The sequence below is a fragment of the Triticum aestivum genome, chromosome 6B, assembly GCF_018294505.1.
Source record: "Triticum aestivum cultivar Chinese Spring chromosome 6B, IWGSC CS RefSeq v2.1, whole genome shotgun sequence".
Classification (NCBI taxonomy): Eukaryota; Viridiplantae; Streptophyta; class Magnoliopsida; order Poales; family Poaceae; genus Triticum; species Triticum aestivum.
Window position 1 is genome coordinate 693,097,128 of NC_057810.1, and position 25,314 is coordinate 693,122,441.

General features: G+C 44.8%; 1 protein-coding gene and 1 pseudogene across 1 annotated transcript; both read right to left on the bottom strand.

The window, feature by feature from the left end:
* Positions 1-226: 226 nt before the first annotated feature.
* LOC123139649 (tropomyosin-1, isoforms 33/34) lies at positions 227-1,870 on the bottom strand. The gene is made up of 2 exons (XM_044559391.1): positions 1,067-1,870; positions 227-645 (listed from the first exon to the last, which is right to left on the bottom strand). Exons 1-2 carry the CDS (start codon positions 1,868-1,870, stop codon positions 601-603), a joined length of 849 nt encoding a protein of 282 aa, XP_044415326.1. The 3' UTR covers positions 227-600.
* Positions 1,871-13,329: 11,459 nt separating this feature from the next.
* Positions 13,330-18,142, bottom strand: LOC123139650 (26S proteasome regulatory subunit 6A homolog; annotated as a pseudogene).
* Between the last annotated feature and the right edge of the window lie 7,172 nt (positions 18,143-25,314).

Here is a 25,314-nt window from a genome sequence, read left to right on the forward strand (position 1 = left end):
TACTTTTAGTACACACACGGATTAATTGACCAAACCCCCAGCAAGTAGGTACTTGCCATGTACTACATATGCAACACAACCAGTTAACATCAGTTAACTAACCACAGTAGCAGATGAACATCTACAGTAGTAGGAAACTCTAGAATTAGGGAATTCCCAATTTACACAACATAACACCACATGTACCAGAACATCAACTGCATAGAACAAACACACAGAGGCCAACAACAGCATGAGATGCATAACACCAAGACCAAGAATACATGGCCAGTTCACAACAACATACTAATTGTTCGGTTACTATCACAGTTAAATTCCTACTTCTCATCTAAGCAAATGGATCGAATTTAACTGTACAATTCTTGTGCAAGACTATCACCCAGGTTCCGGATAAAAACTTCACTCAAATATATACATTTACCATTTGCCCAGTGAACGCATCACTTCACTGCAACAAAGGTATCACGTCGCATTAACGACGTGACGAGTGAAAACACTATCTAGATCCTGTTCTCAAGATTTCAACACATCAATTAGCCAAAAATTTGTATGGTTTGTAACTTTCTACACGCGTGAGGCAGTCGAGTTGTCCTAGTCCTCCTAGTCCTCCAAATCCTCGTGCGGAGGCTCAAAAGGCGCCAATTCCTGCGCGAGGAAAAGTTTTAAATTAGGCATCTGCCCAAAAGGCCGCTGGCACAGCACACAAGAATTACATCTGTATAGAAGAAATTATTATCACATTTCTTTTCCTTGTAAATTATCACTAGTTGTTTTGTAAAAATTGTCCGGAAAAAGATCAAAACAACAGTCCTCATATGTCCAGTACGCAGTCCTGAAGAACTAAAGGCACCTAATTTGGGTCAAAACCTGAAGAGTGGGGGTAGTACCAGGAAAATGAATCAAGTTACTGCTTTTGTTGTTTTCTCTACTATTGTTATTTTGACAATGAACACCTCAATCTAAATAAGCAATGATTTAGACCTAAGTAACGGTTACATTCCAAACAGGCAATCCAATCAGGCAGAGAGAAAGAAAGAAAGAAACAAAGAAGGAAAGAAGAAAGGACCTCGATTGGGTTCAGGGGAGCGGGCGCGGCCGGCGCGACGCCGGCGGCGAGGCCCGCGGCGTACCCGGAGAGGACGTCCGCATGCTCGGTGAGGCGCTGCGCGTCCGTGGTGCAGGCGTGGGCGAGCGCGGCGAACGCGTCGGCGAGCGCGGCCTCGTGCGCCGGGAGGGACGCCGCGTGCGCCGTGATCCCCTGCGACAGCACGGTGAGGTCCTCCGCGAGGGCCCTCCCACTTGCTGCGGCCGCGACGACGGACGCGGCGACGGCTGCCGGCGCCGCGACAGCTTCTGGCCCGGCGAGCGCCTCCGTGTGGGCGGTGCGGGCCACATCATAGTCGTCGAGATTGTCGGCGAGGGTGAAGCTGAGCTCGACGAAGGCTGCGGCGGGGTCCTGGGGCGGCTCGGCGGAGGCCATGTCGTACGAGGGGACGTTGTGAGCAAGCTTACAGCTGCACCCGGCGAAGATCAAGAAAGTCAGCGCTGGGGGCACGAGCGGCGCGGCGGGGGGAGCGGGCGGCGCGGCGTGGGGCAGGGGTGGCGCGGCGGGGGGCAGGGGCGGCGCGGCGGGGGGCACGGGGCCGACGACGGGCTGGTGGTCGGCGGCGGGGGCCACGGGGTCGGCGGCGGGCTGGTGGTCGGCGGCGTGGGCGTCCGCTGCATTGCCGATTCCGTACTGGTAGCGGGTCGGTGGTGGGGCGGTCGTGCGGGCCTGCCTCTCGGCTGGAGGCAGCACCGAGCGCCCAGGTGAGCCGTGAGCCGACCCAGGAGTCAGCGTCACACGGCTTGGTCGATGGTGGCCCGCCATAGATTTTTCTTTCCTTTTTTGATTTCTACTATTACTGTTATTTATAGACTAGCAAATATACGCTCAAAAAAAATATAGACTAGCAAATATGCCTGTGCGTTGTAACGGGAGATTATGTGTATAAAGGCAAAATAGACATTTATCATTTTTGTATAGCTTACAAAAACTAACCTATAGGAAGTTGTGTCAATTTTTTGGGGGCTTAGAGTACGAGACACGGAAACCATTTTTTTAACCCGACGCGAGGGACTAAATAAAATCATAAAATGACCTCTACAGATCCCCTAATAAAATTTCTATGCAAGCGGATTTGTTTTATTTACGGATTTGTTTTAATTTTTGGGACCATTTTCTAAAATTTTATGTAGATATTTTTCTATTTCGAGAATTTGTTTTGAATACTGGATTATATTTTTAAAATCAGGAACATTTTTTATTTCATGAACATCTATTTGTGATTGTGAATATTTTTATTATATGCGGAAAAAAAATTGAAATCATGAACATTCTATATTTTCAAATATTTTTTGAATTCACAAACAATTTATGATTTCTCAACATATTTTTAAAGCTCGCAACATTTTGAAATTTGGTTCTTTTGAAAATGCCGAATTAGCTTAAAGAAGGAAAATGAAAAAGTAAAAAAGCAAAATAGAAAACATGGGGCGCCACCACCTGCACATGGGCCGACCCATTAGCGCGTACAGGGAGGAGGAGGCGCGCTTACTACAGAGAAAAACTTGTCCATCAACCTTAGCGCTGCTGGCACGTCAAGCATGGCGTCTCCTACAAGAACCACTTTCCCTACGTGCTCGGATCCTCAAGGTTGTGTATTACCCAACGTGCTCGGTACTAGATGCTGAACTTGGTAAAACTCCATTGCAAGTGTGGCGATCCATAGTAGAAGGGAGAGACACACTGAAACTTGGGCTTATCAAAAGGATTGGAACAGGAGATGGTACCCATATATGGCATGATAATTGGATCCCTCGCGATTTCAAATTGCGTCCGGTGTGTCCAAAAACGCCTAACCCCCCACAGATGGTTTCAGAATTAATTGATCATGCCTCGGCTTCGTGGGACATTCAGTTACTTGAGGAGCATTTTTATGACATGGACAAGGCAGAAATCCTAAACACCCCTCTTAGCTCTAAGGTACAAGCAGACTTCTGGTCTTGGCACTATGATAAGAGGGATCTTTTTAGTGTACGTTCGGCTTACAGGGTCCTGTCAGCCACAAAGGAGCAGCGGACTGACTAGCTTGAGGGCAACCCTAGACACTCAAATATTGGCATGGACAGGCGTTCTTGGTCAAAATTGTGGGGCGCCCCGATCCCATCAAAAATCAAAGTTTTTGCATGGCGACTTGCTAAAACGTCCGTCCCCACAGGCGAAGTTCGGAAACACAGGAAGATGGCGGACTCGGCTGAATGCTCGATTTGTCATGCGGCACTGGATACATGGCGTCATTGTCTCTTTGACTGCTGGCTTGCAAGGTGCGTCTGTGCGCTGACAAACGAGGAGCTGACGGATGTGCTTATCTCTAATCGTACTGATTTTTTTTCCAACCGGGCTCACATCCCTTTCCATTAATCGCTTAACGGAAATATTACAGTCTCAGTTGTTTCAAGCCACAGCACACTGAACTACCCGAGACCGACTAAGCAAAAGGAGACCGAAAGGGGAGAGCGAGTTGGGGCATCAACAGGAAACCCGCAACAAATGACTCTAAAACGAGCCATCCACCGCGGGGCAAAAACCTGTTGACACCAACCATCCCAACCTCGAAACGAACAGCACGGCGAACACTTCACGCATGAGGACTAAAGTACGGGACACCACTACCAAAAGGAGCCACAGAACACTCTCAGCGGGCATCAAACCCCAGTGAAAACATAGACATCACAGACTACTGTCCAGAGCAGCTTCAAGCCCCCGCGCCATTTCCCAGCATGAGCCTTCCCTTGGGAGTAGAACGGTCCGCCAAAGACGCAGCCACGCGCACCATCTTCTGCACTCTAGCCTGGACTCTTTCCTTGTCAATCCCTTTCAGAAGACCTGGCCAATACATCAAAAAGGAACACGCCGTGAAAACAGCCTCCAACGGAGAGCGAATGACATAGTTATCGAAGGTTGCCTTGTTACGGGTGCACCAAATACCCCAACATATAGCAGCAACCATAGACATGTAATGCTTTTTGCCCCCAGGAAGATATTTATAGAGCCATACCCAGCTCTGCCAAATAGATTTAGGAGTACAAGATGCTCCCAAAGCAGCCCCAATCACCCCCTAAACAGAACGGGCAAACACACACCCGAAGAAAAGGTGATCGGCAGTTTCAATATCATGGCAAAACGAACAAATTGGGTTCCCTGGCCAATTTCTTTTACGCAGGTTGTCCCTAGGGATGGCATTTTGAAACAGTTGCCAAAGGAAGATTTTGATCTTCAGAGGAATCTTAGTTTTCCAGACCCACTTGTAATCAGGTCCTGATACATCTTTTTCTAACCACTCGTAAACAGATTTTGTTGTAAAATCTCCTTTGCTATTAAACTTCCAAACAACTTAATCAGGTGAATCATTCAAAGGTAGCTTTTTAGCCCCATCCACCACATTAGCCCACTGATCAGATAGCTCAGCAAAGAGATTACGCCGGAATCTCATCACAAAGTTATTAGCAGCAAAATTCGCTAAAGTGCATTCTTGCTCTTGACAGATATCATAGAGCAGGGTAACAGACTTTCAATGGATTCTCAGATATCCAGGGGTCGTGCCAGACCCTAGCCAGGTCACCCATATTAATGCGGATCCCTCTGCCCTCCATATACACCTTTTTAACTTTCATAATAGCTTTCCAACAAGGGGAGTCATTAAATCTGATCTGTACATTAGCCACCGTCTTGCGCTTAAAGTACCGAGCTCGCACGATCTTTTGCCACGGCCCATCACCTGACTCCAACTTCCACCACCATTTAACTAGGAGACTGATATTCTGTTTATGCAGATCCTTAATACCCAAACCCCCTTTATTCTTTGAGCGACAGACTCTGGACCACTTAACCCAGTGATAGGCCCGCTTATCTTTTTTCCTCCTCCAAAAGAAGCGCCTACGATGTTTATTCATCTTCTCAATAAACGTTTTGCTAAGGAGGAACATAGACATGAAGTAAGAAGGAATCCCATCTAGGCTAGAGTTAACCAAGGTTAATCTAGCACCAGACGAAGCAACATAACTAATCCAGGCAGCCAATCTTTTTAGGAGCTTGGCATCTAGGAAGTCCTAGTCCACAGTTTTAAGCATGACATACGTCACTGGGACCCCCAAATATCTCATAGGAAACTTGCCAATCTGGCACCCAAACATCCCAGCATAAAATTGATCGATATCATTGTCCCCACCGATCGAAAAAACCTCGCTTTTATCAAAATTAATTTTAAGCCCAGACATCAATTCAAACAAATAGAGAAGCAGCTTAACATTTACTGCCTTGTCCACATCATGGAAGAAGCAAATAACTGTATCATCTGCATATTGCAATATTCCCACTCCCCCCTCAATAAGATCAGACGTGAGCCCCTCGAACAACTTATTTTTTTGGGCAGCCAGGACCATCTTGGTCAGACACTCAGCGGCCATATTGAACAAAAAAGGGGAATGAGGGTCACCCTGACGCACCCCTTTGGCACTTTGAATATAGGGCCCGAGCTCATCATTGATTGTGACACTAACCGTGCCATCACGAAGAATCTGGGACACCCACCCACACCACTTAGAATTGAAGCCTCTCTTACTATGACAATCAAGAAGGAAATCCCAATTGACCTTGTCATACGCTTTTTTGAAGTCAAGCTTAAGGACAATCCCCGTTCTTTTTTTCACATGAGTATAATGAATGACTTCATGTAGCGATAGGATCCCGTCCATAATGTCCCTCCTTTTTATGAAGGCATTCTGCTGTATACTAAACAGTTTGGGGGCATACACACTCGCTCTCCTATCCATGACCTTGGTGATCAGCTTATAAGGGCATCGCAACAAGCAAATAGGTCTGTACTATTGTATTCTATTGGCCTCCGAGGTTTTAGGCAAAAGGGTGATAATGCCATAATTTAAGCGTTGCACATCTAGTCTGCCCTCATGAAACCACTCAAAAAGCCTAAGGAGATCCATGCAAACAACATCCCAGCAGTGCTGGTAGAATTCAGCAGGTACACTATCTGGGCCAGGTGCACGATTAGGCTCAATAGCAAAGAGAGCAGCTTTAATCTCCTCAAGGGAAAAGGGTTTAGTTAACTCTAATGGGCGATCTGGTGGGCACGCCGACGAGCTATCCACGATGAGCAGTTCCAAAGTCCCATGAGCACTCATTTGTTTATGCATAAATACTTAGAGGATCTGGAGCTGGCTTCTGCACTCAAAACTAATCTGCCCCAGGCCCTGCATGCAAAGGCGAGGGGTATGCAAGCAATTTTCAGAGGCATGCATGGAACACATATGACAGAAACAGTTCCCACAGGCCCTGCTGGCTGCAACCTGATGCTCACGAGTTCAAAATGAACGTGGATGCCGGACTGGCTAGGAATGGCTCAAAGGGGGTTGCAGCGGTAATATGCAGGGACAAGAGTGGCAAATACATGGGCGCCTCAGCCGTCGTCTTTCAGGGGCTCGTCGATCGTGCGACACTTGAAGCCCAAGCGTGCAAGGAGGCTATGGATTTGGCTACAGATCTTCATCTCGACTCGTTGTGTATTGCTTCAGACTGCTTAAAAGTGGTGGCCAATATCACATCAGAGACCACCTGCCGGTACGCGACTATCTTACGAGAGATCAACTTTCAATGGAGTTTCTTCCAAGATGTTAAATTTATCCATGGGTATATCCCCAGTTTAATGTTGAGACTCATAACCTCGCCAAAGCGGCATCCTCTCTCTCTACCGGGCGCCATGTTTGGCTCTTAGATTTGCCCGAGATTACTTGTATTCCTATGAGCATTCGCAATTAATAAAAGGGTGCCGCGTCTCCAAAAAAACTATAGAAAATGGGGAGAAAAGGAGGGTAGGGACCCGGGATCAAACCCTGGTCTCCCGCATGGTAGACCAATGCCTTAACCATTGGGTTGTCCGTGTGCTTCTGTTTGTATCACGCTATAAGAACTGAATCCGGCGGCGATTTTGAAATAAAACCGAATCGTTTTATTTATGAGTGGCATAGTGGGTAATTTATGACAACTTGCGGGGTAATTTAAATGACGGACGACCAAAAGCACTAAGTGCTTTATTATTTGTTATTTATTATTTATAGATTCACAAAAAACAGAAAATTTAAAACTCAAAAAATTAATTGTTTTGGAGAATTTTGAAAGAAATGGAAACCGAAAATTTAAAACTCAAAAAATTAATTGTTTTGGAGAATTTTGAAAGAAATGGAAACCGAAAATTTAAAACTCAAAAAATTAATTGTTTTGGAGAATTTTGAAAGAAATGGGATAAGACCTCTCTCACGAGGGCTCTCACTTCGCCATTCACCCTTGACCACTGCCCGCATTACCGTCCTTTCCGACAAGATTCCTAGCCATTACTCCCTCATCGTCATGCCGCCACTCCTGCGAGCTCCGGCTCCCTCCATGGGTCTTGGGTTGCTCTGGGTAGGAGATCTATGGGGAGGAAGCCATGCGTGCTCCAGAGCACGTGAAGGCCGATGCTTAGAGCATCTACAGTCGGGCACCCCAAACCAGGCTCAAACGCATGGGCCACCCGTCCAGTCACTGACCGGTCATGATTTTTTGACTCAGAAAGACGCCTCAAACGGTTCTCAAACGCCCGGCTGACCGGCACCCCACATATCCAGCCCAAATATGGGGCGGATATGGGGTGGCTCGGGCGCGTCTGCCTGACAAGTCCGGCACACCACCGACCCCACGTCAGTCCCACAAAAAACCTAATCGGGCTCATTGCTCTGAAACCCTAGCTCACACACTCTCCTCTCTCGCTCCGTCCTCTTCTCTTCTCGCACCGATTCTGATCAAATCCGGCACAATGTAGAGCTCCGGCAGCCGCTCCGACTCCGAGCTGGATCCAGACTATGAGCTTGCCCTCCGCATCGCCTTGGAGCGGTCCAAGGTGGAGACTAGGGGCAGCTCCGGATCTGCAGCCTCGCCGCAGCCGCAACTTCCCCGTCGGTGCAACTCGAACGCCGGCGCTGGCCCCTTTCGGCCTATGCGTAGCTCCGACAGGTGGCCTGCACAATCCACGCCTCCCCTACGCCGTCCCCTGCCCCCGTCGGCTGCATCTCCCCCACGTGGGCAGCGGTGGGTGCTTATGCCCGCCCCGCCGGCCCGGACAGGCACGCTGGAATTAGGGGCGCGCGCCGCCCGCCGCGAGCGGCAGCGGGAAAGGGGGAGGAAGGAGGCGAAGCAGTCCGTGCGTCACCGCCGCGGGATGCAGGTGGAGCCTGACGAGGAAGCGCGGCTCCTCGAATGGGTCTACCACCGGTCACTTAAGACTGCGGAGACTGGCGCGTGGTAGCTCCGCTGAAAGAATGCCAAGGCACTCTGGATTACCATTGAGCAGTCCGAGTGCAAGGCGACGGAGGCGGTGGCTTGGCTCGCGAAGCTCAAGCGGCAGTAGGACAGGGAGGTTCGACGGTTAAAAGGGCTCGGCATCCTCTCCGACACCTCCGACGACAACGATGACGGCTCCTCGACCGACGACTAGGACGATCCACCATGAGCCGCCGACGCCTACAGCTGTGCTACGTTCTTTTTATCTACGTTTTGTATTCTAGTATGGATATGAGGAGTCGGATATGAGATACACATATGTGGATGACATGATTTGAGGAGTGCCTGGTCAGTGCCCGTGGACGCGCCCGCGTCCGCATCCGCGGGCGTTTGAGGGCCCGGATTTGTAGGTCGCGACTGTAGATGCTCTTATGCTATGATAAAGGTGTGTCCGAAGCTAGCTCTGCTGATTTGGAGGAGAGTCATGCCCAAGGAGAGATTGAGGTTGGTCCATGACCACGCGATAAATTTAAAGGAGATGATTCTATGGATGATGTTGCAACTAATTCAACAGATCCAGTGCAACACTCGCGTTTGGTGGAGGTCAGGGCGAGGAATTCCCCGCATCAAGCTATTAGGTCTATGAAATCCCTGTTCCTACCTCACCGTCGAAGGCTATTGTGATTTGTTACGACGTGTCGATGATCCAGTTCGCGGAGCATTGCGTGCAAAGTTTTTGCGTCTGGCAGTTGCGCTAATGGTTTACTTGCATCAAACTCGCCACTGCTGGTGTTTGATGACAGTGGTAACAGTTTCAAAAGTGGGGAGAAGACACAAGTGAGGATAATACCAGATCGAGTCAACGGAGAAAGAACCAAGCACTGCCAGATGGGGCTTGTTGTCATTGAGGACAGAGGAAATTGATGTGGAGTAATTTGGACAGATACAACGACTCCAACCTACCGGCCCGCATGGCGTCTCCGGTTGATAAGAACTACTGCTGGTAAGAACTACAGTACTAGTTTGTAGGCACTATCCAGTCGAGATGAATCAAACCATGTTGCAAATCAAATATATCTTTTGTTGGGTCGATTGTCGATGCATCAATTGAGACCCTATTATCACCAATATAATTGTGACCATTGCCGTGTATTTTATACCTCTTCATACATGTCCCAAACTGGAAATTCTAATGTATATCACGTAAAGGTTTAATATCATGCGACATCTTGGTCGATAAAGCTAAACCACATTATGTTAGAAAAAACAAGCTAGTGTGATCAGGTGTGAAAGCACAAATTTGGTAATGTGTTGTGTCATCTTATGTATACACCAACCAATGGTTGCCTTGGAGACAAGGCACAAAGCCCATGCATTAATGTACACTGATGCCATCTATCCAAGCTACAAGGTAAAAACATAGTGCTTGCATTAAGCTATGATTAAAAACATAGTGCTTGCATATGCCCTCCAGCTGGTCGTCGACTTCGCTACATTCACCGTTATTGCTTACAATCTAAAGTTTCCATCAATACCATATCTACTGGTTGGATTGCACTTGTTTAACCATGGTAATAGCTTCAAAAATAGTGCTCTTATGATAGTGCATGTTGTTATGAAAAGTTCACATGTAGTTTCCCTTTCTATTAATGTACCGAGACATAAAGGTCTTGCATGATAAATTTCGCGTGTAATTTTAGTTCTGCGTTTGGATAAAACCCATTGTAATAGAGTAGGAGCTGCTAGATTCTTGCTCATGTTCAGGTTCAAGCCATTTTGTCATGTCAAGTAGTACTAAATATTTTTCAAATCTTACCGGTGGATTTGGTGCAATTTAAATCTCCCGTTTATCAGCTTAAGTACTTGAAGTTGTTCTTAGCATTACTATTTCTTTTTACAATAAATGAAACTAAAATATTGATGTGACTTTTTTTGCTTTCTCCAAATTTGCATTTAATAATTTACTTACATAGTTCTCATCATATTTGCAGGACAAAAAGAAGACACAAGTTCAACACTCATCAAGCCTTACTTGGATGCATCTCAAGTCATGCCACAACTATAAAATGGCAATTGTAATGTGATCATTTGGATTTTGCTTTATGGAGTTGCTTACGATTGTATGCTACAAATTGTTCATGACAACTGTAATTTGATTATGTGGATTTTTCTTTATGGAGATGCTTATGATTGTGTGTTGCAACTTGTTCATGGCGGTTATAATTTGATTATGTAGATTTTGCTTTGTGGGGCTACCTATGATTGTGTGATGCAACCTTTTATGCTAGTTGGATTTTAAAATTTGGAAAGACTATGTTTGTCTCATTCCAAGTTAACCTTGGCCCGGGTTGATGAATTATTGCCAAAATGGTATCCAAACAAAGATGTGCATATCATTTCAATTGATAAATTGTAGTGTCACCCAAACATGATATTTGGATTTGGAATCGAGATTCAACCAAATGAAGTCCCGGCATAAATTACATTTCAACCAAATGAAATGAAATGAGAGGTGCCAAACGAGTTGTGAAGTGTTTTGGAGAGTTTTCTTATGGAAGAAATTGTATTGTGATCTGTATTCAACGAGAATAGGAATTTATCCTCGAATGTAACAGATATCCTGAGGTGACCGAGAAACTCGGTCTCTCATGAGAAATCTCACTCCGCCACTAACCCATCTACCACCGGCACCGTGCTCCCGTCCTTTCCGACAAGATTCCTAGCCACTACCCCCTCATCATCAAACCGCTATTGTGCGAGACCGGCCTCCTGCGTGGGTCTCGGGGTTGCTCAGGGGCAGGAGATCTATGAGGGTGCGGGTGCCATTTTAGTATCCATTACCCGCAAAGACGATGAATCCCAAAGGATCGCCATGCGCGGCACCGACTCCGTTGGGTGACTCCCAAAGGCCATATGTACTTGAGAGCACGCGATGGCGGATAATGCTCTGGTGAAGGCACACCTGAAGCTAGCTCTGCAGATTTTTGGGAGAGCCACGCCCGAGGAGAGATTGAGGTTGGTCCCGGGCTGTTGGATAGATTCATAAGAGATGATTCTGTGGGTGATGTTAGAGGTAAATTTGACAGGCCCAGTGCAACGCCCGCGTTGGGTAGGTCTCAGGGTGAGGAATTCCCCGCATCAAACTATTAGGTCTATGAGATCCTTGGACATGCTAAGGTTGGGCTTCTATTCTCCGTCTTAAAATGGCCGCGCTTGGTCCCTCGGGTGGCACGGCTAAGCGGGGTCACACGGCGACATGAATCCGTCCTCATTGAAAATCGGAGGAGGCGTCCGTCGAACCAATGGTTTCTACGTGTTTTCGCATGTGCCCTTGCGATGAGTCCGGCGTGGCGGGTGCGCCCGGGCGTCCCATAACCGCCCCAATATGGGCAGGGTATGGGAGTGCCAATTCACCCAAGCACTTGGGCCGAATTTGCCAGATCTGATTGTGTTGCTCTTTTCTACCTTTGCCCTGTCATGCAACCTGTTTGGTGCTCCTTCCATCCGAAAAAGCTTGTCTCTTGAATGGATGTATTTAACACCAAGTCAGTGCTAGATATATCCATTTAAGAAACAAGTTTGAGACAAGTTTTTTCGGAGGGGGAGTACGAGGCTATGTTCTCTTCTCTTCTCTGTGTGTCCGTACGATGCCTACGTTTCGATCACTGGCTACTGTTGGACTCCGGCTCTCCAAACATGATGAAACAGAGGGACCCATCACGCTATACATTTCCTGCACGTACGATGGGGGTCAAAGGGTCGTTTTTTCTTAGTTGGTTTTTTTTCTATGAGCAAAGAGGTTTTTCTTTTTTTGCTTTGATCGTAAGAGTTTTTTTTTTATTTTCGTAATGTTATAAGCATGGAGAAAAAAAATGCAAAAGTATATACAAAATCTCTCTCTCTCTCTCTCTTTGAGTGCTAGCAGTATTTCCCAGATCGGCTAGTCTGGGCTGGGCTTTCCGGCTCGCGCCGAGTCGCCGCTCGGCTGCTCGGGCGTCGTAATATTAGTCCCACCTTGCTGGTTTGCAAGAAGCTTGACCAGCTTATAAAGCGAGGCGCGGCAACTTGTAGCATGACCTTATTTTAACAGGATCTGTTCTGGTCGCCATCCGACCGCTGTAGATGATGGACTGTGGCTACTGCCTGCCTCCGTACAGGGTGTGAAGAGGTTGTCTGACATTTAACTTTTTTTTGCTGTTTCAACTTCCAACCAAACTCCCGGATTTCTGTTTTTACAAGACGGAGATGATTGGGTTGGGTGATTGTTTCAAACTTTCGATCAGACTTGGGGGTCCCTTTCTGTTGTTTTAATTTTTTGTACTCCCTCCATTTTTGTATACAAGGCCACTATAAAAAACATATTTTGCATTTATACAAGGCCATCAACAGTAACCAAGACAAATATTAGTGATGTTTTCTCGTACTAGTAACCCATGGCTTAATTACTAGCATGCATGTAGTGATGATAATGACACACTCACCCACTTCCTCTCTCACGGCCACTCAGTTTCGTCTAATGTGCACGCACCCTATTAATTAATCCGGTAAACGAGAAGACAAATTGGCTTGTAAAGCATACATTAATTTTTATCTTGATAGCTGTAATTTGAGTTTGTGGCCTTGTATATACAAATGAAGGGAGTAACATTAGACGATTGCTTTGCTTGCCAAAACAAAGGACCAGAAAACTTATCCCTCCAATGCAGGTCAACAGCGGTGATTCAGACCCACAAAACAAACTACTGTCAACTCAAACTCTCATGAACAGGGGACAAATTACACACTGATAGACAATGTTTTTGGAGTCTGCAGGGTGGCCCAGAGGTTGTCAAAAACAAACTACTGTTAACTCAAACACTCATGAACACGGGACAAATTATAGCGATCATTTCATCGAATCAAACACACTGATAGAAAAGCAAGTGGTGACACCAATCTGGCACCGAGCTAATGCATCCTGAACAAGCCATATAGTCCACAATTCACATTGTCGCACAGAGCAATTGGTTGGAAATAAGTTCTTCGGGTACATGCACAAAGCAAAGAGTGATTCACACAATCAGGAGGATTCGAGAATTAAACTATATTCCAAATGAAAATGGTAGCCGAGTGTTACAAACAGCGGCCGTCACAGGACCAAGCCTTCTGAATACTTAAGGGAAACTAAGCGTAATAATTCAAGCTGGATTTCTTCTTTGCTTGCACTTGGATAATGCCTTCGTTGAAATCTTCATGGATCACCTGCATATGCAAACAGCTAGGGCTGAGCGAAACAATACAGTTAAACATGCTTCGTGAGGAAGTGCACTTCAGGCAGTAAATCACATGCTACCAAGCCACAAAAAATGCTTCGAGATATCAAAGAAGCATCTACATATTGTATTTATGTTCCACTATGATTCTCTATTGTGTACTGTATTATATTTCAGGCTGTTCAGTTCATACTGAACATACAGTAGAACTGTCCTAAAAAAAATACCATTGAACTAATGCTGATTTGTTTAAAATTTCATTTTTCTGATCATCAAGATCCTAATCGATTTTATCTGCTGTTATCATCTTCCATTATCTACCATCCATAAAGGAACCAGTGTGGCAAAAGAACAAGAGTCAGCAAAAACCTCTGTAGCATCCCTGCGTAGAGCAAGCATGCCAGCTTTCACACAAACAGCCTTCAGCTGTGCACCGTTGAAATCATCAGTTGAACGAGCCAGCTCCTCAAAGTTGACATCAGGATGTACGTTCATCTTTCTTGAGTCTACAAGATAGAACACAGAACAAACTTATTTTGAGTCCACAAAACCAAAAGGTAAGCAACTTTTTGCAATAGGAGTTGTCAGCCTTTAACAAATTGCAAGAGACATACTTACAAAATCCTAGCTCTTGCTTCTTCTGTCGGATGAGGGAACTCAATCTTGCGGTCCAGGCGACCAGAACGGAGTAAAGCAGGATCGAGAATATCTGCACGATTAGTTGCAGCTATCATCTGCAAGTCACAAAACAACAACGCGTTCAGGAAACAGGATGAATAAAACATCTGATCAGGTATTCATCATCTCTCAAATTATGACCAAGCCAATTTGTGGCTACTCATTAATCAATCAAATAAAAAATATATTTTATCGAATTACTGTTTTCAAAACTAGTTAGGCCAAACCATCAGTACAAAAGAAATTATCTTTACAGGTTGAGCTTGCATGCATTCAGATTACAGAGAAAAATATTAGGACATGGTGACCTTTATCCTCTCAGCACTGCTAAATCCATCTAGCTGATTCAGCAACTCCAACATGGTTCGTTGCACTTCTCTGTCACCACTAACTTCACTGCAGTCAAATAGAAAAAGAAAAATACAAACAATATCAAATATATACTTCCCGGTAAAAAGATCATATCTAGTTGCAAGTAATCAATATCTTAACCCTGCATTAATAGGTTAACAACATCATCACATATGATATGCAGCATATGCTGAAAGTAGTTAAGATGTATTTATCTCTGAAGTATAAATCATGAGCAGTTTCTCTTATTTTACATATGATGACATAGAAGGTTGATGGAGTGTTCAACTTGCAGGGATACCAACTGATTTTCTTCATACAAAGATTATACCACGGTGTTCATCAGACAATTCGCCAAATTAAAAACAAGAGTAACGACATAACGAGACATACTTCAACCACAATAGGTAAAGAGACACTAAGCATTTACGCTGGACTAACTAAAAAATCACAACGCTTATGGTACAAACGATGCATGCAAAATAAAAAATGCACCTGTCAAAACGCTTTGTTCCAATTGCATCAATCTCATCAATAAAAATGATGCAGGGGGCCTTCTCCTTTGCCAGCTCAAATGCATCTCGGACGAGCTTTGCCCCGTCACCGATGAACATCTGAAACAATTCACAAAATGTTAATATCTGACTGAAAGATATCCAGAAGAACTAAAAAATGCTGGACCCAGGAATATTACAGATGCAAATGGACATTCTAAGTTTGAACCAGCAATTTTAGATGCAAGTCGATATTTTATGTCTTATCCTGAGCCAATGATGCTAAAGAATCCTTAATCACTATTAACTACAGAGTTATAAGGATTACAATCAAAGTTCATTTGAGTGTGAAGAAAGATACAATCATCTTAACAGAACTGATCATAGTCTGCAAAGCATGCCAAAGCAGTGTTCAATGATTGGTAGAATAAGCAGCTAACCCTCGAATAAGTCAATCAGCATGACATCTAGTTCATTAAAATGAATAATAATATGATATTGCACATTCTGCTTTCAATGACTTTAACATCAAAAGTTAGTTACCTGGACTAGCTGCGGAGCAGCAAGTTTCAGAAAGGTTTCATTGGTTTGTGCAGCACATGCACGAGCCATCAACGTCTTTCCCGTCCCAGGTGGTCCATATAAAAGAACTCCTTTCGGGGGACAGACTCCCACCTTCTGAAATTGCTCCTTGCGTGTCATTGGCAACACTATAGCTTCAACGAGTTCCTAAATCTGCATTAGAAATTAGACAATTACAAAATCAGAACATGAGGGAGCGAATAAAAGCAAACAATTATCAACTAAAGATATTCCGACGTAAGAACTTAACATTATACTGCCTACAGAAAGATAAACTGGCAATCAGCCTATTGTTTTCATCATCTAAAATGTGAAGTAAATACCTCTTTCTCAAGGCCACCAATGTCATTATAATCCTCCTTAGGCTTTTCATCTACCTCCATTGCCTTTACTCGAGAGTCATATCCCAAAGGTAGCGTGTCTAATATCAAGTAGCTGTCCTTGTTGACTCCAACCAAATCACCAGGCTTGAAGTTGTCAGGGTCAACAAGCCCAATCACAAGAAGGAATAAGTCTGCAATCAAGAACAGAAAAGGAACGGAGAAGCCTTGAGCAGCAAGTCCAACTCTTTACAGCACATAAATAAATTGATTCTCTAGAACAGCAAAGATTGCCCAACTAATGAGATCCATCAAATGGTATGTGGAAATAAACCATGTCAAGTTCCAAACATCCAAATTAAAATAGTCCACATAGGCTCATAAATGAAAGGGTTGTTATGGATACAGATAAATTAACCAAGTAAAATGCTGTACGCAGGTGCCAGGCAGGGATAGGAATATTGATGCTGCAAGGTACTAGAATTTGATGTCTGACATAATAAATTCAGCTACTTGTGATTGATGTATCATGGTATCAACTCCCAGGAGAACTTACACGGTTAACAAGCCAACCTCAGGTGAAATATAAAATGATGGTGTTTATAGCCTATAGGAGAGTTCTCAAAATTAAAATCTACTTAAGAATTTTACTGTGTGTTTAGCAACTAATGGAAAAGTTCCATGGTGTCAAAGATTACAACACCTGCTCTCGTACAAAGTTACCTAACTAGGACCCTGAGACTTGATGATTGTACCAAACCTACAACACTGGCACATCCCTAACTTGTGTTGTACTCATTGGCTCTCCAAAATATAGGCAGAAACACTAAAATCGGAGACAACCTGAACACACACACCTAATCAACCATGGAGCATCTTTCCTCTCTTAGTACTTGTTTCTATGGCACCAACCACCGGCATGCCTGGGCTACATCCACGACAGTTCATGCATATACAGTTGGAGTAGATGTAGTAACGGATACTAGAGATGTAAGCACCACAGCAAGTTCGAGCAAGTTTATTTATCTGTCTTGTGGATGTCTTAAGAACAACACATTTTCCTTTCCTTTGTGAGTCCAGATCTATATTAGCACCATCCTCTTCAGGTTCATTTCCAAAATCTGAAACAGTTGATAAATTACATTAGTAGATTTCCAAGTACAAATGCATCTGAAGTCAAGATATTTATCAGCAACCTGGCAAACTATAACCTTGAAAATATCAGTTCTGAGTTTAAGGAAAAGACAAAATGAGTGCAGCAGTTTATCCTTGCCAGATAAGTTATCAGAAGCTTATGAACAACAGCACTAATACACACCAACTGATTCCAGACTCCAGAGAGCTACCACATAGCAAGCAATACAGTTGCAATTGATTTAGTACCTCCTAGATAATTACAAGGTTCATCACAAGAGGGAAATTGGCGCGTAACTATGTGTTTCTGTGACGTCAAACATTTCCAGGAACTAAACTAGGGCGCACAGTCACTGACCCCTCATCAATCAGCATGAAGTGAAGCTCAACTACTCTGGGCTACTAATCTGGTTTGCACGAACTAATACTGGATCGGGGAATCGTGAATCCGGCATGAATGAACTCGGTACAGAAACCCATAATTTCCGCATCCGCGTCCAGATCGGGGAAATTCCCGGGGCAGGTGAGGCACGAAGACGATGTTGCCGACGAGGTAGGGCAGCTGCTTGTTGAGCTTGATCTTCTCCTGGTTCTCCTTGATCTTGTCCTTGACATTCTCGAGCTCCAGGTTGTTCCGCTGGAGCTCGTCCTGCACCCCCGCGAACAGACAAACCAGATCAGGCGACCCCGGACCGACGGGACGCGATAGCGGCTGCTAGGGTTCGGGGGAGGGGGGTCGTACGCGTACCTTGAGGACGCAGACCTCGTTGTCGACGAGGTGGGTGGCCCGGACAATGTCCTCCGTGGACATGGAGTCGAGCTGGTCGGTCTCCGACGAGTCGTCGACGGCCATCGCGGCGGCGCCGGCGTCCGTCGCGGGGGTGGGGGAGGACGACATGACGCTCTTCTGCGGCCTTGGGCCTCTCCGCGGGAAAATGCAGCCCAGCTCGATGTTTTGGGTCCGGGCCCGGTGCGGTGGTTATTTTGTAGTACTATATATCCTAACCACCTCCTAACCTTTTTGTAATCGACAATGCTCTGCCGCCCGATTTTTTCTCCTCCTGCAGTGATTCTTCATCCACGATTGCCTCTGCCTCGCTCGCTCCTCCTGTCCTGAGCCCCATCTGAACCCCGCCTCAGTCGCCGGAGCCCGCCGGTGAACAGCGCCTCCGCCGCTTGTCCCTCCCCTTCCTCTTCCCACATCCCACACGTCTCTCTCACCTCTCACAGCAATGGCAGCATGAGAGGAAGATCCAGTTCAGTCATCGTCGGCCATGGAGCCGAGCTCGACCAAAACCGCCGCCGCTGCCGGAGCTGCCCGCCATCGGATCTGCGCCGCCCTTCTTCGGATCAATCCATCCCCGTTGTTGTCAGCCCCGTATGTCGCTTCGCTTGCCTCCGGCGTTGCCACAGAGGAACAGCACCTCCTCCCGTCAGCCCGTGTCCTCGATGGAAGAGATATGCATCTCTCGCAGGTTCACTCGTGTCGGCCATTGGTAGCACCCTGATACCTTCGTCTAGCGGCGGCTACTACTCATATATTGTCGTCAGTTCGTCAAGTAGGAGGACGAGAACCACTATTTGGCCTTTCCTGATGCAGTTGGCTGATGCTCTGACCCCTATGACCACAACACGCAGCCATCCAGTGCTTCAGGTTGCTCGAGACGTATGTGTGCTGCCATGCTCGTGGTCTCTATTAGCAAATGGCACCTAGGGTTGTTGCCTGTATGGTTGTGCTGCATCTTCACCCATCAAGAAAAAGATGTTGCAAACATAGTCTGATAACTTCTATGAAAATAACATGATTACTCACACATCGTAAACATGATATATTATGTACCAGTCCTGATAACTTTGTCGAAGGGGCCGGAGTGTGGGAGTCGTTGAAACATACCACGATAACTTCTATGCAAATAATATGATAACTCACACTTCATAGACATTAAGTTATGTACCCAGTCCTGGTAACTTTGTCGGTGGGGTTGGGGTTGGGGGGGGGGGGGGGTCATTGAAACATACCACGGTAACTTCTATGTAAATAACATGATAAGTCACATATCGTAGAAATGATAAATTATGTACCCAATCCTGATAACTTTATAGACGGGGTAGGATGGGAGGAGTTGTTGAATCATACCACTATGCAAATAACATGATAACTCACACATCACAAACTTGATAATTTATGTACTTGACCCTGGTAAATGTGGCGACTGAGGGGGGGGGGGGGCAACCCCGGTAATTTATATGTAAATAGCTTGTTAATAGACACATACTAAGTTGATAACTCACATACAAAAGCCATTATAATTTTTGACCTGAATTTTTTTTTTGTTGACAAATATACACCGGGTAATTTCTAAGTAAAAAGCATGATAATGTATACATCACAGATTTGGTAACTAATATCTTACGTTTTAAACACCATGATATCTTCATCCAAGGGGAAAAAGTTTTTTAAACATTTCCATCCGTAATTTATGTGTTAAATTACCATACTTCCTCATGCCTTAACCTTCTCGTACTATAGTTATCAGCCTTGTCATGGTATAGTTATCATGTTGCTCATACCATAGTTATCACGTTGGTCATGCCAAAGTTACCAAGCCAAACTTATTTATTTTTTTGATATGGCAGAAATAAGAAAGGTTCAAATAACATTGTTTATCTACAATAGACAACAACAAAAGGTGGCTTAGTTGGTTATTAGGCTCAATACATATTGCATAGACCTAGGTTCGAATCCTCTTTCAAGCACTTTTATTTTATTTTCATATTATACGGTGAAAAACCAAAAAAAACCGCTAGCGATTTATCACGGTTTTTGAGAGAAGGTAAAAAATCAGTGGGAAGATAGCGATCACCTACGAACTAGTCGTGCGGATCTGTCGCTAACGACCAGTCGACTGGTCGTTAGCACAGTCCTTTTGTAATTCCAAACTTCTGATTATTATATAACAAATATAAATGTACACCCCAATGGTTTCAAGGGTAAACAAATAATAGAAATATCGTAATCATCATCAATAGTAGCAATAGATATAGTTTCATCGTGCATAGCAATGCTTTATCGAGTGTATCACGGTTCGGAGTGGCGTCATCTAAGGTAGTTTCCTCCCCCGAAAAGTTTAGCTACCCACTTATCATTAGAGGAACCATGTTAGTATTTTATCACAATATTCACTATATACGTCACTTAATTCATAAAGTTTATCATGTATATTCTAATTATACTTAGCATCTGAAGAGATGTATTGATGGTTTTTCCTTCTTTAGTTTTTTCATGATGTGCTATTATCTCAACGATTTATAACTATTGATGAGATATGAGGATATATCATCCTGAAGGAAATATGCCCTAGAGGCAATAATAAAGTTATTATTTATTTCCTTATTTCATGATAAATGTTTATTATTCATGTTAGAATTGTATTAACCGAAAACTTGATACATGTGTGAATACATAGACAAACAGAGTGTCACTAGTATGCCTCTACTTGACTAGCTCATTGAATCAAAGATGGTTAAGTTCCTAGCCATAGACATGAGTTGTCATTTGATTAACGACATCACATCATTAGAGAATGATGTGATTGACTTGACCCATTTCGTTAGCTTAGCACTTGATCGTTTAGTATGTTGCTATTGCTTTCTTCATGACTTATACATGTTCCTATGACTATGAGATTATGCAACTCCCGAATACCATAGGAACACATTGTGTGCTACCAAACATCACAACATAACTGAGTGATTATAAAGGTGTTCTACAGGTGTCTCCAATGGTACCTTTTGAGTTGGCATAGATCGAGATTAGGATTTGTCACTCCGATTGTCGGAGAGGTATCTCTGGGCCCTCTTGATAATGCACATCACTATAAGCCTTGCAAGCAATGCAACTAATGAGTTAGTTGCGGGATGATGCATTACAGAACGAGTAAAGAGACTTGCCGGTAACGAGATTGAGCTAGGTATTGAGATACCGACGATCGAATCTCGGGCAAGTAACATACCGATGACAAAGGGAACAACGTATGCTGTTATGCGGTTTGACCGATAAAGATCTTCGTAGAATATGTGGGAGCCAATATGAGCATCCAGGTTCCGCTATTGGTTATTGACCGGAGACGTGTCTCGCTCATGTCTACATAATTCTCAAACCCGTAGGGTCCGCATGCTTAAAGTTCTGTGACGATCAGTATTATGAGTTTATGTGATTTGATGCACCTAAGGTAGTTCGGAGTCCCGGATGATATCGGGGACATGACGAAGAGTCTCTAAATGGTCGAGACGTAAAGATCGATATATTGGAAGACTATATTCGGACATCGGAAAGGTTCCGAGTGATTCGGGTATTTTTCAGGGTACCAGGGAGTTATGGGAATACGAGGAAGAAGTGATGGGCCTCATGGGCCCCCCTTCCTCCTTTTCCTCCCTCTCCTTCCTTCTCCCTCTCCTCCTTCCTTTCCTCCTCCTAGTAGGAGTAGGAAAGGGGAGTCCTGCTCCTACTAGGCGATAGCACGCCCTACAGGGGCCGGCCGGCCTCCCCGGCCCCTTGCTCCTTTATATACGAGGGAAGGGGGCACCTGATAACCCACAAGTATAGGGGATCGCAACAGTTTTCGAGGGTAAAATATTCAACCCAAATTTATTGATTCGACACAAGGGGAGCCAAAGAATATTCTCAACTATTAGCAGCTGAGTTGTCAATTCAACCACACCTGGAAACTTAGTATCTGCAGCAAAGTGTTTAGTAGCAAAGTAATATGATAGTAGTGGTAACGGTAACAAAAGTAAAGACGGTAAAAGTAATATTTTTGGTATTTTGTAGTGATTGTAACAGTAGCAACGAAAAAGTAAATAAGCGAGAACCAGTATATGGAAAACCCGTAGGCATCGGATTAGTGATGGATAATTATGCCGGATGCGGTTCGTCATGTAACAGTCATAACATAGGGTGACACAGAACTAGCTCCAGTTCATCAATGTAATGTAGGCATGTATTCCGTATATAGTCATACGTGCTTATGAAAAAGTACTTGCATGACATCTTTTGCCCTACCCTCCCGTGGTAGCGGGGTCCTATTGGAAACTAAGGGATATTAAGGCCTCCTTTTAATAGAGAACCGGAACAAAGCATTAGCACATAGTGAATACATGAACTCCTCAAACTATGGTCATCACCGGGAGTGGTCCCGATTATTGTCACTTCGGGGTTGCCGGATCATAACACATAGTAGGTGACTATAGACTTGCAAGATAGGATCAAGAACACACATATATTCATGAAAACATAATAGGTTCAGATCTGAAATCATGGCACTCGGGCCCTAGTGACAAGCATTAAGCATAGCAAAGTCATAGCAACATCGATCTCAGAACATAGTGGATACTAGCGATCAAACCCTAACAAAACTAACTCGATTACATGATAAATCTCATCCAACCCATCACCGTCCAGCAAGCCTACGATGGAATTACTCACGCACGGCGGTGAGCATCATGAAATTGGTGATGGAGGATGGTTGATGATGACGACGGCGATGAATCCCCCTCTCCGGAGCCCAGAACGGACTCTAGATCAGCCCTCCCGAGAGAGATTAGGGCTTGGCGGCGGCTTCGTATCGTAAAACGCGATGATTTCCTCTCTCTGATTTTTTTCTCCCCGAAAGCCAATATATGGAGTTGGAGTTGGCGTCGGAGGGCCACCAGGGGGCCCACGAGGTAGGGGGCGCACCCAGGGGGGCGCCCCCACCCTCGTGAGTAGGGTGTGGGCCCCTGGTCTTCATCTTTGGCGAGGATTTTTTATTGTTTTTTTCTAAGGTGTTCCGTGGAGTTCCAGGTCATTCCGAGAACTTTTATTTTCTGCACATAAAACAACACCATGGCAATTCTGCTGAAAACAGCGTTAGTCCGGGTTAGTTCCATTCAAATCATACAAGTTAGAGTTGATGAAAGTGCTAGTTATCGACTAGAGGGGGGGTGAATAGGCGATTTTTACGAAAGTCTTCAAAACGTGGAAGTTTCGAAGACAAACAATAGAAATGGCCTAATTGATATGCAGCGGAAGATAAACTACACTAAGCAAGCCACAGTCAAGTATGCGATAATGTGAAAGTACAAAGACTAATAGCAGCTAGGTAGTAAGGATCAGGATGGAAGATAGTATGAAGCCAACAAACGATAGTAGTCAAGCAATGAAGTCAAACAGGTATGACGATTAAGCAATGACTTCACGAAGACAAACACTAAGTAAAGGGGGGAGAGGATAGAACCAGTCACTTGTTGAAGACACAGGATTTGTTGGACCAGTTCCAGTTGGTGTGACAACTGTACGTCTGGTTAGGGAGGCTGAGATTCAACTCAGAAGACCGTGTCTTCACCTTATTCCCCTTGAGCTAAGGACACCTAGTCCTCGCCCAATCACTCTGGTAAGTCTTCAAGGTAGACTTCCGAACCTTCACAGACTTCGTTCACCGGCGATCCACAATGACTCTTGGATGCTCAGAACGCGACGCCTAACCGGCTGGAGGATTCACAGTCCTCAAGTGTAATAAGTCTTCAGGTCACACAGACAGAAAGACTTCAGTGATGCCTAACACTCTTTGGCTCTGGGTGTTTGGGCTTGTCCTCGCAAGGATTTCTCTCTCTCAAAGGCTTCGAGGTGGGTTGCTCTTAAACGACAAAAGCCATAAACTAACTCTGAGCAGCCACCAATTTATGGTGTAGGGGGTGGGCTATTTATAGCCACAAGGCAACCCGACCTGATATGTCCGAAATGACCCTGGGTCACTAAGGAACTGACACGTGTTCCAACGGTCAGATTTCAAACACACACGACAACTTTACTTGGGCTACAAGCAAAGCTGACTCATCCAGCTCTGGATAAGACTTGCTCTCATTGTCTTCGCTCAAAGACATAGGATTTTGGTTGAGCATCACTTCAGTCATTCTGACTTAGTTCACTTGGACCCCACTTAACAGTAGGGTGGTTCCTATGACTCAACAAAGAAGAAAAGGAAACAACGAAACGACACAGTCTTCGCGCTCCATACTCTTCACTCAATGTCTTCTCATGTCATAGTCTTCAATGTGAATATCTTCACATACCACCATTATCGTCAATGTCTTCATACATTTTTAGGGGTCACCTCCGGTAGGTAAACCGAATCAATGAGGGACACTACCTGCGTTATCCTGCAACTCTCACAAACGCATTAGTCCCTCAATCAACTTTGTCGTCAATACTCCAAAACCAACAAGGGGTGGCACTAGATGCACTTACAATCTCCCCCTTTTTGGTGATTGATGACAAACTGGTTGAAGTTTTCAACGGGAATAAAGTATGTGAAATTGTAAAGGATAGGGTATTGTCTTCATAAGTGGCAAAGGCTCCCCCTGAATATGTGCATATAAGTAATTTGCTTTTGGAATGCAAATGCACATGGCAGGTAGTACTTGTGGAGATCCTCTTCACCTTATGAAGATAATTCATCGTGCATGAAATGATGTAACAAAAGGAACGACATGCATAATGAAAAATGGACGTCTGCAGAATGATCTAAGTGCGGAAGTTATCATCGCACATGCGGAATTTATCATCGCATCACATAAAAGCAAATAAGTAGCAGACGACCATCGAGTTTAAGTGTTACAACTCAAAGAACCAAATGTATCAAAAGCGAGAGTTATAAGCACGAGGCAAAATATAAAGCAACCACCCATATGAACCCGCTTGAAGACTATCAACTCATACGCTTCTCCCCCTTTTGTCAGTAATGACCGAAAAGGTTTGAAGACATAGAGCATCTACTCGTTCTCATGAGTATTGGGGGGAGTGGGGACACGTACGTCTTCTTGATTTTCATCGGCTGATGCAGCCGAATTGTCTTCAGCAGCTTGGGCTTCAGACACGGAGACATTCACATTCGGAGTGGCTTCTGGAAACACTTGACGTGCAATAGATGAGTGGTGCACTTCTCCTTCTGGAATGCTCGAAAGAGGGACCTGAGGCCTTTGTCCTTTGCGAAGCCTGCAAAAAGCTGGCGACGCCTTTGGAGATGGAGTTGGCTGGGCCTCAAGGTCTTCTTGTTCTTCTTGAACAGGCGGTGTAACTTGTGGTTGTTGTTGGG

Excerpts from the sequence above, each read along its gene's own strand:
- LOC123139649 (XM_044559391.1), bottom strand. The coding sequence starts at position 1,870 with ATGGCGGGCCACCATCGACCAAGCCGTGTGACGCTGACTCCTGGGTCG. Across the intron at positions 646-1,066 it reads CTCCCCTGAACCCAATCGAG|GAATTGGCGCCTTTTGAGCC; the intron begins GTCCTTTCTTCT and ends TTCCTCGCGCAG.